Source organism: Myodes glareolus, chromosome 21, assembly GCF_982192425.1.
Source record: "Myodes glareolus chromosome 21, mMyoGla1.1, whole genome shotgun sequence".
Lineage (NCBI taxonomy): Eukaryota > Metazoa > Chordata > Mammalia > Rodentia > Cricetidae > Myodes > Myodes glareolus.
The window spans coordinates 42,680,360-42,694,746 of NC_142046.1; the positions used below are offsets into that span (position 1 = coordinate 42,680,360).

The 14,387-nt window shown below is 44.8% G+C and overlaps 1 protein-coding gene across 9 annotated transcripts in view; it reads right to left on the minus strand.

Annotated features, from left to right (window-relative positions):
* The window catches only part of Rbms1 (RNA binding motif single stranded interacting protein 1), a 217,737-nt gene that overhangs the window by 22,585 nt on the left and 180,765 nt on the right, over nt 1-14,387 (minus strand). For all 9 annotated transcript variants that reach the window (XM_048425799.3, XM_048425798.3, XM_048425801.3 and 6 more), the window contains exons 5-6: nt 8,191-8,348; nt 5,891-5,970 (exon numbers count right to left, since the gene is read on the minus strand). In XM_048425799.3, the coding sequence (XP_048281756.1) occupies nt 5,891-5,970; nt 8,191-8,348 (238 nt within the window). The remainder of the gene's footprint in view (nt 1-5,890; nt 5,971-8,190; nt 8,349-14,387) is intronic.

Consider the following 14,387-nt stretch of genomic DNA (forward strand, 5'->3'; position numbering starts at 1 on the left):
GGGCAACACAGAATTGAGTATTCAAACATGGACTTTTTTTTTTTTTGAGACAGGGTCTCACTATGTAGCCTTGGATGACTTGAAAACTTGCTATGTATGCTATAGTGGTCTTAAACTCATAGAGATCCACTTGCTTCTGCCTCAAGCATGCCCAGTTTGACCCCCTCCATTTAGTCTTCGAGAAGCTAAGTCTGCATGTGTTACAGCTAAGATGATGTCATTATTCACTTAGAGCTTATCTTCGGGGGCTTTCCTACCTCTTTAGTTTTCCTTTTACTGGAGAGGATGTGAGCTGGGTTCTAACTGGCTCTGCCAATGACTCAAGACCAGCAGATCCCCTCTGAGGATTCAGCGCGGCAGGATGGAAGCTGCGGCAGGATGTGATTCTAGCCACAGTGCATTTCTTTTCTGAACTTGGCTCCAGCGTCAGCAGGCAAACTGCCAACTGTGCAAGAATCCAAGTACTAATTCTGCTTATGCCAGCTAAACAATGCGTCATCAAACAAGCTAGCTTCTGACTATTTATGAGATGTTATGTCTACCTAGCAATGAGCCTGCAGTATTTAAACATCCAAGAAGTCTCATTTAACATAACCTGCCCACCTCCGACATTTTATTTTCTACCCAGTCGGATGGATAATCTCAAGCACTCCCCAGATGAGGAGAGAGCTGCCCCTGAGATGCTGGCTAGCTTTCAAAGCACTTCTCAGTGTGTACAAAAGGAACAAGCCCAGAGAAGCTAAACACTATTCAGATTCCTTATGGGTTCCAACGTGTGCTGGGGACTTGTTTTGGGGAAACAAGTTCACTGCAAGAGTGTGCTTCCAAATTCCCAACTCAGCCCGGAGGCAGCTGAACCTCATTTATATGTCAGAAGCCTCCAAGCAGCTCCGGGTATTGGAATGAGTGCTGCAGACAAATGCTCAGAGAAACCACTCAATGACTCCAGCAGGTACAAGGCGGGGCACAGAAATAAGAAAAGTGCTCCTGCCCACAACCAACTTGCAACCTAGTCCTGAACCCAGATCAGCACATTCGGAGATTACCAAGCATTTGGAAATGAAGTAGCATTAAGCACGGCTGGAAACACAGAGGATGGCTCGGTTGCAATACTCTGCTCCCTGCAGCCATGCTGGCAATATAGACGGGACTCATCTGTCTTGTGTACTCATTTGTCCCTCGGTACAACTTGGAAGAAACTATTCTCTATCAGCTGCAGTGTTGCCCAGGCTCCTGGAATCATCTCTATGTGGTCTGGAAATCACCGGGTTTTCCTTGAATGGGTGTGACCTGCAGTCTGCGAACCCACTTCAAAGGACACAGTCTAACGATAACCACGAAGCCCTTTAAAGAACAAAGGAAACTGCTCGCCCAATCTGTGACGCTCTGCGAAGTCTCTCTCGGGAGAGAATTGGAAGGTTTTTATCTGAGGCTGAATCAGTTGGCCCTGGCTGCATTTCCTTTTTCAGTCACCCTTGCTGCTGCATGAAGAATGAACTAAGAAAAAAGTCCAAAGCAGGTGCAGATCAGCCCCTGGAAGGGACGAGAGCTTGGGTGGGTGGTGCGGGATCCTGAGCATGCAGAAGGCACTCAGGTTGGTACTGTGCTAAAATCACAGGGCAGGCTTCTACTACTCTGAGGTGAAAGCATTCTCCTTTCTCTCCTTGCATCCAAGTGGTGCTGATGGAAAAAGAAACCTAACTCAGAGAACAAAAGGAACTCTAGGCTTCCACTAGGCTGAGTTCCTCAGACAATTGTCCTTCCAGGACCTAGACTTCATGTTCCGAATGTGTGCCTATGGGCAGTTCACCTCCAACAGTGGCTTCGGAAGTGATGTGCTGTCGGGATTTAATATTACAAGATCAGGTGTGGCCTGCGGTACTGCACAGACGTACAAATTAGTTCCTCCATGAAAAGAAATGGAACTGGATATGAAAACTCAAGTGATGGTCCACTCCTCTTCATCTGTCATCCAGTTAAAGATGGAACCTAGGAGCTCTCGGAGGATAAATACCCAACACCAGTTACCCCTGCACAGCCTAAGAGCAGCGGCTCACTCCAGTGACTCCTGAATGGAATGAAACGAACTTCAACAGACCTTAGTGCGTTCTGGCTGAGCTCTATGTGATAAACCAAGGTACTACATGTAAGCTATTGCCATTCAAAGATGGGGTCTGACCAATATTCTAGGTTACTCAGGTTTGAGTCACATGATCTACTGCCAGATTAAAGATTTTTTTGCATATGAAAGGTGCTGGACACACTCTGGGGACAAAGATGCCTTTGGCCAAATGGCACAGTTTCCTCCTCTTCTGGGTTCCTGCATGGTTGTTTACTACAGTTACCCTGGTTCAGGGTAAGTTCAAGGAGCTTCTGGGTTGATTCTTCCTGATGCAGCTGACCTAGCGAGAGTAGTGGGCAGGGAACTGAAGGAATACCTTGAAGGGACCCCACTGTAGACTTCTACACAAGCAAGAGTAGATGGGCAAGGTGTGGGTACGCAGAAGCAGGCAACGATGCTATAAGAACAGACTTGTTGTCCAGAGCCAGAAGCGAGCCTGAGCGGGGTAGGCTATGGCAAAGCAGCAGGTGCTTCTCTCCTGTCCCGTTCTAACAGCTCCAGTGTGTCTCTTTTAAAGCAGGGCAAAGTGGTTTCTGAATTCGGAGACACTGTGTGCTGGCAGGGAGCATGCTGGGGACCGACTGCAAACTGGAAGGCACTTCGGTCTCTCCCACCTGCTATTCTGATAGGAGCCAGTGCTGTCTCAGTGCTATGACATAATGAAATCCATTCAAAACTAACACACACTGGCTGTTGCTTGGTACAGCTCAATCACTGCAAGGTACGAACAAAAAAAAAGATGAGAAAATGGCTTCTAGGAGCTTCCAGTATAGTGGGAGCTGACACGTGTAACCTCAGTCAGTGTTCAGATGGTGATGTGAATCCTTTGGAGGCTCCCCAGGCAGAATGTAACACATTCTCAGCTGAGTCAGAGCAGGTCCCCACAGGGAGAAGACAGACTTGAACAGTGTAGGTAGGTAAGGGGAGAACCTCCATTTTAGTGGGAAACAAAGAGATCAAGGTATAGGAGCCACGGGAGAGAACACGGGGAGACATGACACAGCATGTAGAAGGGGTTCTACTTGTGAGTCATTACTGGGGACGGCACTGAGGAGAAAGGGCTCTAGTCACTACGGCCTTCGGTGTCGTTCTGGGACTCCTTGGTCTTTTCTTCGTGGTGATGGCCATGGGAGCATGGAGAAACAGAAAGGATGCACTTTGTCTAAAGTTCTCTGGACACTTAGAAAGCAATGTGAGGAAGATCAGGACAGACAGTACAAGTCATTGGCAGGGATAAGGGGCACAGCAGGCAGTGACAGCAGGCATAGAGCGAAGTGGCAGAAATAATTAAGAAAAAAATCATGGACTTGAGTGATTATTTGAATGGAAGAGAGGAAGGATAGAGGCAGCCAGGGAACTCAAGTCCTGGGTTTCTGATGCTGCTGAGTTTGCTGTAAAGATAGTGAGAGAACTAGCAGTGAGGGCAGCAGCCTTGGTTCTGGGAACAGTGGACACATGGGAACGACATGGCAGAGATGACATCAGTCATGAGCAAGTGTTCAACTGTGTTTCTATCGTACTGTGCCCTCCCCTTTAATAAGACATGTTAGAACTCTAACTCCTAGCACCCCAGAATGTGACCCTGATTACAGAGAGGAACTTAAAAAGTTCCTATCGAAGTATAAAAAGACATCATGATAGTGGATCATTCATCCGTCATGATTGGTGTTCTCATGACATCACTAGGGTGGGCCATTCATCTGCCATGATAGGTGTTCTCATGACATCATTAGGGTGAACCATTCATCCGCCATGATTGGTGTTCTCATGATATCACTAGGTTGGGCCATGCATCCGTCGTGACTGGTGTTCTCATAGATGAAAGAACACCGAGGGAAGATGATGCGGAGACCCAGAAAGAGAATGGCCAACTGCAAGTCAAAGGGATACTTGGAATAGACCCTTCCCTCACAGCCTTCAGCAAAAACAGACCTTGTATTCCTCCAGCTGGGACTTTTGGTCCTCAGAATGGAGAGTCACTAATCTCCTGTTTGCGCTATTTTGTTGCAGTTGCCACAACACACAGAATGCTCGCCTAGGGGAACTGAACTACATGCTAGGAGAAGATACCAACCTGGGGAGGACAGAGGAGTGATGAGAAGTGAGACTCCCCTTGAAAAGTGTTTTCAGGGAAATGCAGCCTTAGCTCCGAGATCACAAAAGGCCAGGATGACTGCAAACACAAATGGATTATCTTCTTCTGGAGAAATCCTGGTAAGTGGTTTGCACTGCTAATCACTAAATCCTGTGATTAAAATCACCCATGATGGCTACATACACTTTTTTCTTTTTGTCTTGTTTCTAATTGTGATAGTTTTGCCAACTTGACACAGCTTACAGTCGCCTGGGAGAAAGTGCCAATGGCTGTGGGCATGCCTGGGGGGCGGCTGTAAACGAACTGGTATGGAAGACCCAGCACACTATGGGTGGCATCATTCCCTAGACCGAGGGTTCTAAACTATAGGAAGATACAGAGAAATCAAGGCACGCACAAACAAGCAGGCATGAATTCAACCATTCTCTCCCTGCTCTTGACTGTGGATGAGACGCGAGTCCCTGCCGCCACCGTGGCTTTCCCACGGTGATAGAAAGTAACCTGCAATACTGAGCTAAAGTAAACCAGCGGCTGGTTGCTTTCTCTAAGGGCATTTTTATCACAGCCATAGAAATGAAAGTAGCATATTAACTGTCTGTGGATTATCTTCCATTTGCTCACCAATTAGTCTTGTCAGGGACATGTTATTATATAGATCCCAAAATAAAAATGTTTCGTTTTTGTTGGAAAAATGGGATATAAGCAAAAAGCAGATACAATTATAGGAAAGGCAGGCATGGCAAGGCCCCAATGGGACAAGATGGCAAACAGCTCTGATATCCTTTTGGAAGGGGAATGGAACGAGCAGGGCACAGGCATGGATCCTTCAACAGAGGACACAGAAACCAAGTGGCATTTCTGGTACTCCAGAGTTTATTCCTTAAATAGGAAGTATGGTCACATCCGCTTCAAGCTATTGGAGGGCTGCATGGGTGGGCGAGGGGGAGAAGGGAGGTTGCGGGGGAGCCTGAAAAACTGGAGAAACAGTGGTGCTGAGAATCTGGCTGATTTTCAAGGTGCCACAGAGACAGAGAAAACGGTCTAAGCATTCTTCCAGCAGGCACAGCCTACAGCGAACGCACAGGAGCCGAGGCTGACACTCAAGGGAGGACTGCAGCATCAACAGACCCCAGATTTTGTAAAGACAGGAAACAGTTTAATAAGTCAATTCTCAGCAAGAATAGGAGGAGCCCCTTGTACTTCAGAACAGGACTACCAGGAGTCTGGGTGTGACCTTGGCATACAATGCTCCATGAGGAGTGGTGGTTTGGGTTACAGACAACACAGGCAGAATGAAGGCGAAGAATTACTGAAGTCGAGTGTGCACAAAGACCATAGGAGCCGAGCTCCAGGCACTGAGGGCAGAATGATGCTAAGCTCTCAGGAAATGTGCCCATGCCAGGGAAGGCTCGTGAGGATGGTGGCGGAGTGGGTTAAAATAAGACCGCAGGTCAAAGGAGTCAATTCTGACGCTTGGCGAGTCAGCTCTGTACCTGCAGCCGACTCTCCAGCTCCTCTTGGCCGGCGCACATGTGAATCATATTTGCCAATACCAACAGGTAAGCATCACAGAGGAGCGAGGGGCTTGGGGGTCTGAAGAGTCACTGTGTGCTGAAGTTACATACATGCTATACACAAGAATTGAATGATAAAACTTTAGGCAAACAACATACCAGAAACTCCTGGCGGGGTCTTAATGAATTTTCCGTTAAAATGACCAATTACGGCTTCGCATTTTTCTGTTGATTCCATCCTAGTCATATAAAAATAAGACATACATAAATATGTTGTACATGCAGAGTACTAAGAGACCTTGTCTAACTCCTGCTGTAGGTTTAGGAAACAAAGGGAACCTAGCAGAAAACCATCAGTGTGATAATGAAAAAGAGGGCTTACTCTCTCATTGGCTGTTGCTCTGGCATTTCTACAGCAAAATAACTGATCCCAGAGTTATTATAATTGCAAAAGACAGAATATTCTGAATTATGAAAGACAGTAAATTCTATGAAGAGTGTCTCAAAGCAGTCATATGGAATTATGAGTTTCTAATGGTTGGAAATTTAAAATTTAATTTATAATAATTCATAATTTAAAGTAATTCATAATTTTATTAGCCATGACTTTGTGCTAAAAACAATAGTTCAGATTTTTTTTGTTTTAAAGATGGTCTTTCTTTTCATGAACTCTCATGCTAACAGCTCGTGTTAATCAGAGGCTGTGCCTTTGTGTTTCTAACTTTCACTCACTCCGGGTTTAAAATTAAATTAGTGAACTCAATTATGTAGTTTATCATCTTGACTTTGGAGCGGGAATTAAAGGCTGGAGCCTAATTTTACAGTTTATTTTACGTCTACAGGTGACTAAATACAGCTGAGAAGTACTTCTGGGGACTTAATGACTCTGACTTGGAAATATCCTTCACCTATCCAATCACCTTCTCAAAACTCAGATTACACTCAGGTTCATTCAGTCACACCTCAGTTTTAATTAGCAGTGATGGATCTTAAAAGCCAGCAGAATTCTCCTGGACGCTGGAGGGATGAGGTCACTCTGTAGGGTTAACATCATTCTGTGGGGATGATATCACTCTGGGGGGGTGATGTCATTCTGTAGGGGTGACATCACTCTGTAGGGATGACGCGTCACTCTGAATGGGTGGTCTCACTCTGTATGGGTGACATCACTCTGTAGGGATGACGTCACTCTGAATGGGTGGTCTCACTCTGTCAGGGTGACATCACTCTGTAGGGATGATGTCACTCTGAAGGGGTGACATCACTCTGTAGGGATGACGTCACTCTGAATGGGTGGTCTCACTCTGTCAGGGTGACATCACTCTGTAGGGATGACGTCACTCTGAAGGGGTGATGACACTCTGTAGGGTGATCTGCATTCAGAAGGGCACCAAGGAGGAATGACATGAGGCCAGAGCACCAAATGTCTTGCCCGTAGCCTTTTCACCAATGACGCAATCAGTATGCATTACTGACATTGCTGAAAAGCTATCTGGGTTTTATCCCAGACTGTGGCCCAATGGAGCAAGTGACTAAAAGCCAACAGAACCAAGTTGCAGCCCTGGCCTTTGTGACTTAATGGCGAGGTGACAACGATAAGGTCCCTTAGAAATAAATGCTTTGACAAATAAATGTTTTGTTGACATCTCGAGTTTGTGGTAAGATGTGAATGTTGTTTTGATTGTTAATTAAGTCAGCATTCCCCTCCAAAATCAGTTCACAGTTTAATGCTGATGTTATCTGTCATTGCTCACTGCTAATAAATTATTAAATAATTCTCTATAAAATCAGCTTTTGTGTAGGGGCTTTAAGCTTATAAATCTGCCATGAATCAAAGCTCTTTCTGTTTAATTCTCTAGAAACCATTTTAGCCACTAAAGCGTCCTTTCTAGGAAGAGGAGGACAAAGATTTTATAGCAGGATAGGGGTGTCTAGGTGTTCATACCTAGAACAGTCACTAGAGAAACAAACCTGAAGAACTATAAACTGTTAGTAGCTTCTGAGTTGATGAGATGGCTAGGTCTTATACTCCCTTTTCTTTTCTGAATGTCTGAAATAGTAAGCTCAAAAAAAAAAACCTTATTAAACCTGCTTTATTATAAATCAGATTTCTGTCTGAGAAAAAGACACGGATTTATCTATGAGCCTCAGGAGGTTGTTCGCCTGTGGATGGTTACAAGCATCTTGAAGTAAGGAGTCAAGCTGTCAGGACCATGTGTCCAGGGCCAATGTTCGTGTGATACTTCCAGCCACGAGCCATCAAAGTACTTGGTTTGGGGAGCCCAGAACTTTCCAAGGCTTGGAAAATCTCATGTGTAAAGTCACATGAGTGACTCAAGTCCTCAGTACAACTGACTTCCATGACCCTGGCTCAAACGTTCTATTTCTGGTCATTTTTCACTTTCCAGAATGACTTAGCAGAGCCACAACTGTTCCTAAGGAGATGGCAGTGCACTTACCTGGCAAAACCAACACCACGGCTGGTACCACTGGAATCACGCAGGACCCTTGTAGAAATAACTTGTCCAAAGGGCTTGAGCATATTTTCAAGTTCTTGCTCATCCATGGACAGCGGCAGGTTAGAAATGTACAGGTTGGTCGGATCTTGTTCCTGTTGCTAAGGCAGAGCAGAGAGTCAGCCGTCACTTCCCGGCAGAGGGAGACACCGTGCTAGCACGTTTTCCTTCAGATCTGTGAGTCCTTTAAGCATTACATAGTGAGACTGTGGCGTGTCCAGAACACTTAAGCCACCTCGGACACTTGAAAATCATGTCTTGTATAGCCTGCACATGCCAAACGTGGTCCCCAGTGTCATGTGTAGCAGATGTGGAAGTGGCACCACTGGTCTGCATCGAGTTGGGGAAGATGTTCTCACCAAACAAGTGTCAGCAGCATGCAGTGACTCAAGACTAACCAACCACTGCTGTTTTTAGAAGTTCATGCCAAGCTCACTGCTGCTAATAATTAAGCTTGGAGTTCTGTGGAGAAAGATTCTGGACCAACCCTATGGAATCCAGTACATACTGGGTTCGACTTCTCCTCCACTTCCCCATGGTAGAATTCATACCACTTTATTTCTTCCTTTCTTCTCTTTTTGATACACGTGTGTTCTCACTACGTCACACCCCTTAGCCTCAGCTTCCTGAGTGCTGGGATTAGAGATGTCTGCCCCACCATACTTGGCTCCATTCTAGTCACCAGAAGAAAAAGGATAGCTCCTAACTTAAACAAGAAACTGTAAGCCATGGTAAACGATACGGCACTATGAGGAGGGCAGGTTGGGTCAGTCTTTGTTCCACAAAGGGTCCTCTAGCATTCACAGGCCAGCAGACTGCACCTGCCGGGTACCGGATTACAAGTGTAGACCCCAGGCCCGTACTGCACGTGCAGAACCAGGAGCTGAATTTTAACAAGGTGTGCAGCTAATTGACAAGCACACTGAGTTTGAGAAGAGACTAGCATCGGACCATTTGCCTTCCTTTGTTAGTCTGGAAAGAGCTCGAACCGAAGACACGTGACTGAACTGTGTGGCACCCAGGGACACCATGCACACATATGAAGACACGTGACTGAACTGTGTGGTACCCAGGGACTGCTATGTATACATATGAAGAGTGTGCCATACAAACCAGTAGGGCAAGACCATCTGACAACGAGAATATTTTCTGCCTAAGTCAAAGTTCACCTATACAACTGAGGTTGGTATAAACATCACTTCAAAGTTTCCTTTGACATTCCCCGTTTCTAGTTTTGGAGACGAACACAGGGCTTTGAGTTTCCTAGGCATGTGTCCTAACAAAGAACTGTATCCCCAGTCCTCCAATTCTATCTTTACACACTGATGCACAGGACCTGATTCTCTTTCAGAAGTGCTATTGGAAAAGCCATTAATTGATGTCTTAGCCTTTGGCAACAGAATAATATCCTCATTATGGTTTCCTCAATTTCTGAAGAACACGGTGTTCTAAAAATATGTATGAGGCATTGAATATGTTTGCATTTGTACAAAGTCTTTCTAATGTAACTTAGCATTAAATAAACCTGAAAGGAAATCTCTCCTTTTATATAATTTTCAAGCAATAACAACCACTAACCTTTTGTGCCCTGTCTGTCTTTTTAAGATTTAAAATCATCTAGAGCTGGGTTTCAGCTCACTGTTAAAGCTCTTGTCTGGCATGGGACCCTGGGCTTGACTTCCGGCACCTCATACGTAAACGAAGAGGAGGACGGATAAACCACTGGAACAATTCAGTTTCCGACAGAATGACAACTGTCCTGACATTCCCAAGAATTAAAGCTAAAAGGGACAGAAGTCTGGACAATCAATACTGCCCTTAGAACTTCCCAGACCAGGTGAGAAAGAAGGCAATACACAATCAGTCCAAATGCAAAGAGTGCTGGCTCTGAGCCTGGGTGATCCAGGTTCTAGGGTATGTTACGGGTAGGTCCAACACCAAGCAACTGAACAATCTCCTTCATGGACCATTCATGGGCAAAGCAAATCAAAGCAGCACACATTTTTGCTTTTTATCCGAGATTAGAAGGGTTTAGTGTGATACCATGGGTTATCTGATACTGAACAAAACATACTATTGTCAGTCAGATAATGTATTATCTTTAATGTTGAAGATGAGGCAAGTTATTTAACAGATGTAGGGCAATAGTGCATGCAGTGTTTCAAAGCACAAGGAAAGACAATAAGGTTGTCTTCAGGTGCTGAGGTGGGGTAAGAGAGGAAGCCTTAATCCTTTTCTTTTCACTTCACTTGCTGCCCCCACCAATGTCACCCAGTCAATGACACAGCTCCTCCAAGAGCCATCTCATTTGGGGTCCAACCGCCCAAGTCTCTGAAGCTTCATTCCTGTGGAGACCTACACAAGCATAGTCGCTGCTCCCTGAAAACGGCTTCATAGAAGAAGGGCTTTTCCAATGTATCCCATGAATCCCAGACTCTAACTACAAAGCAACTATGTCCTCAGCCCCACCTTCTAGAAGCTTACTGATCAATAGAGAGGAAAGAACACATGTGTGATAAAGGCTTGATATATTGCGGGGGGGGGGGGATGAACTCTTTTAAAGGTGAAAGGACAAGTCTATTGAGAGAACACGGGGTATCTATAGCAAGCTAAGTCAAGAGGCAGACAGACTGCGAGGTGCGACCTAAGGAGGCGGCCTTATTTTCTCAGTTACAGCATTAGATTTTTTTCCCCCACTCTAGGATTTGCTAACATTGAAGAAAATGACCACACAGCCTTGTCCTGGCTACAAAACTTCCTTGAAGCCCTGTGCTTTATCTTAGAGTTTGTGTTCATGAATCCAAAGCTAGTAGAGGCTGAGACAGGAGAATTGCTACAAGTTGAAGGCCAGTCTGGCTTCAAAGACTAATTTATGTGAGACTCTTATCTCAGTGTCTACCCCCATCCAGTGTGAGAGTTAAACACGTCTACAACTTCTACAACGATTTGACTTTGGAGAGAAACACGTTCTGGAACTGGATACGGTTACAGGACTGATACTTTAGGAGACAAGTTGCCATGTTTTGGGATGTCTCCTTCCCACAGGCATGCCGGGAGAGGATGAACAAGGGGCTGTCTTCTGACAGCCACACTCTGCAAAACCAGAAGGTTTCAGAGGCACCCAAGTCGGGGAGGGGCACGATTATGGTTCCTAAATCATGCTGAGGTTCAGAATGAAGCAGGAGCTGGCTAATTTAAGGTCATAAAAACACTTTTTAGACAAAGATATGCTGTAATGACCTAAATGTGTTATATAAGAAATGCACACCCAAACACTTTAGAGAGTTTTGATATTATGATTATAAAGATTTCAATGACTACACATTCAAGCAAGCTCACAGAATATTTTACACATTCAAGCCTTTTAAAAAGGGGGCTTGATAAAGTAGACATGAGTACTTTCTAATGTGTCTTAGTTGCTTTTGGAATAAATATTAATGAAAGCTATACATACTTTATAGAGTTTTAATTTAACTTCAAGGTGTAACAATATGGGGGGAAAACACCCAAATATTAAAATGTTTAAAAACCTGAACCGAGTTGTGTGTGTCGGGGGAATCAAGCATTCTGATAAAAGTACTATACAATGAACTAAATATATGTGACTATTTCCTATGACTTAGAAAATATCCTGGGCATCTGAACTCAGGAACCTTTTGAATGATAGGCAGGTACTATACTGCTGAGTCACGTCCCAGGCCTGCAAAGATTTCTGGTATTTGTTTCCTATAGCAACAACCTTGACAGTTAAGTTTCCTCATTTGGGATGGCCACTACAGCTAGTATTACATATTCTTTCTTTCTGTGTGGTCGACCTGTACTGCAAACAGTACCCACAACGTTGCAGTTAATGTAAAACTCAAAACACGAAAGAATGGGATGAAACCCCAGGCTGGTTGCACTAGCCACACACACAACCCCAATCAAATCCTCCAAATGCCCATGAAGTCTCATTACTTTATATATTCACAGGAAATGGGACATAAAGTATTTATAGTAATTGGTGGTGTTTTGAATGAAGATTAATTTAGTCTCTTTAAAATCAGTCACGATCCTAACTGTTTCATTATGTCCGAATAATAAACTGCCATGTCTGAAAAAAGTCATCCTGCCAGTTACAGGTAGCCAAGAACAGTGGGTGCAATGGACCCCTTTATGTCCCCAGGTACAGGTGGGGTTATGGAGCTTTTTCTACACATGGAAAAAGAAGTCCCACACTGGCTGTGAGAGGGCTGAATAGCACTAACGCTCACTTGAGTAGAAAAGCCAGGCTTTGGAGGTCCCACATGGTGCGAAGCACTCAGTCATCATCTGAAAGAAATTAACAGAACCCTCCCTGTGCTTGTGGAATGGTTCCTAAAATGCAAGAAAGGGACTTGGCAGGAGGAGCAGACATCTGTTTTTGTCTGTTTTCTCTTGTAGTAAAGAGGTTCACCCACCGGCAGCTAGCCGCTGATGGGTGTGTGCCTGCAAACTACTCAGAGCATGGCGGGCATCTGGGTAAGGGGAACTGCACTTCTGCTCACTTGCCTGCTGATGTGTCGGGAAAAGTGTGCAAGCTTGCCACCCCTGATGGTCTGCTGACCCCCCAGCCAGCCTTAGGAGGTGACAAAGGCCTATAAGAGCCATTCTGCCTCAGGCGACAGCCTCAGAGTCAAGCCTTGCATCTCTTTAGTCAGTTACCAGTCTTTCTTTTAATAGGATCTGACTTTTTTTTCTTCTGGAGGTAGGGTCTCACATCTGAACAGCCTAGGCTAGACAGTAACTTACTATGTAGCTCAGACTGGCCTCATACTCATAGCAATTCTCCTGCCTCAACTTCCTGCATGCTGGGACTGCAGGCATTAGCCACCACACCTGGCTTATCATCTGAATATTTACTTGAGAAGAAGATACAGATTTGAATTATCTGCTATGTTTCACATACATTGCCTTTCCAAAAGGTCCAAAGCTGTTTCTGTTTGTTAAGTTTCAACAGGGTCCAGGAATTCCATGGACATACTTTCCAAGCACCCCTTTTCTGAATTCCCAGTGTCTATCCAACCTTGGAATAAAGGCTTTTCTTTTAATTAGCTGGTACTTTTAATCAATAAAGCAAATACTTCACGCCCACCACATGGCAGATACTGAGCGGGGCTGTGGGCTTAGGGCATGAATGAGAAACAGCTACTCTAATGTTCTAGGGTTACAGTTCTGAAATTCAGTTTTAAGTATCTGTGGACTCATCCCTAAACCCAGGCACCCAGTGTATCAAGCGACATTACAGCTCTGCCTTCCCTAAGCTGAGTGTCCCTGTACTGCTTCAGATTACACAAGAGTGAAAGACTTTAATATGTGAGTTTTTAATACAATGCAGCATTCTGATTCGCTCACTGTAAGAAAGTGAACAGCGATTTGTCCCTTATAGCGCAACCACACAAGCCAGAATTACAACATCCTGCATAAAAATCCTGCCCCCGCAAGAAGCGCATCAGATAACCTTCAGTTCATCAGCATAAGAGGATGAAGTTAAGACCAGATGCTTAAACCCATGTTGCAATGGTAGTGAACACAAGATCTGCTGGCATTTAAAACTACATTTATCTGCAAAATGACAACAGAGCCAGCAACCCTGACCCTGCGGCACCGGTCCTTCCCACAGATGATGGAGAATCATGTCCCCTGCAGATGAAAGCTGTGAAGTCCTTCGATGGGACTGGTTCTTAACCCTCCTGGGAGCTGGCATTCAGACTGCATCCCTGATATGACCTATACAGTCAACCTATACCCATGCCTGTTTTAAATCAACACACTATAAAGACTTCTTCCAAACAGCACCTGCTTAATACCACAGGTGCTAGGATGGTATGCAGGGGTTACCCTAAAAAGGCCACTGTCTTTTTCAACAGGTTGATAAAACAGACTTCTTTCTAATTGAGTTTTGACAATGGGTATTGGTATTCCCAGGATTCACAGCAAAAAACCAGACCAAGAATCTGGCTATGATTGGATTAGGATGAGTGGTTGATCATCTAGTTCTTATCAGTCTGGAGGAGACACAGAGGCTGAGACTGACATTCCTATGGAGAGAAAGGCAGCCATGTTCTGGGCCTCTACATGTAGTCTTTTAGCCTCTCATTAGCAGCCAAGCAACAGGGCTC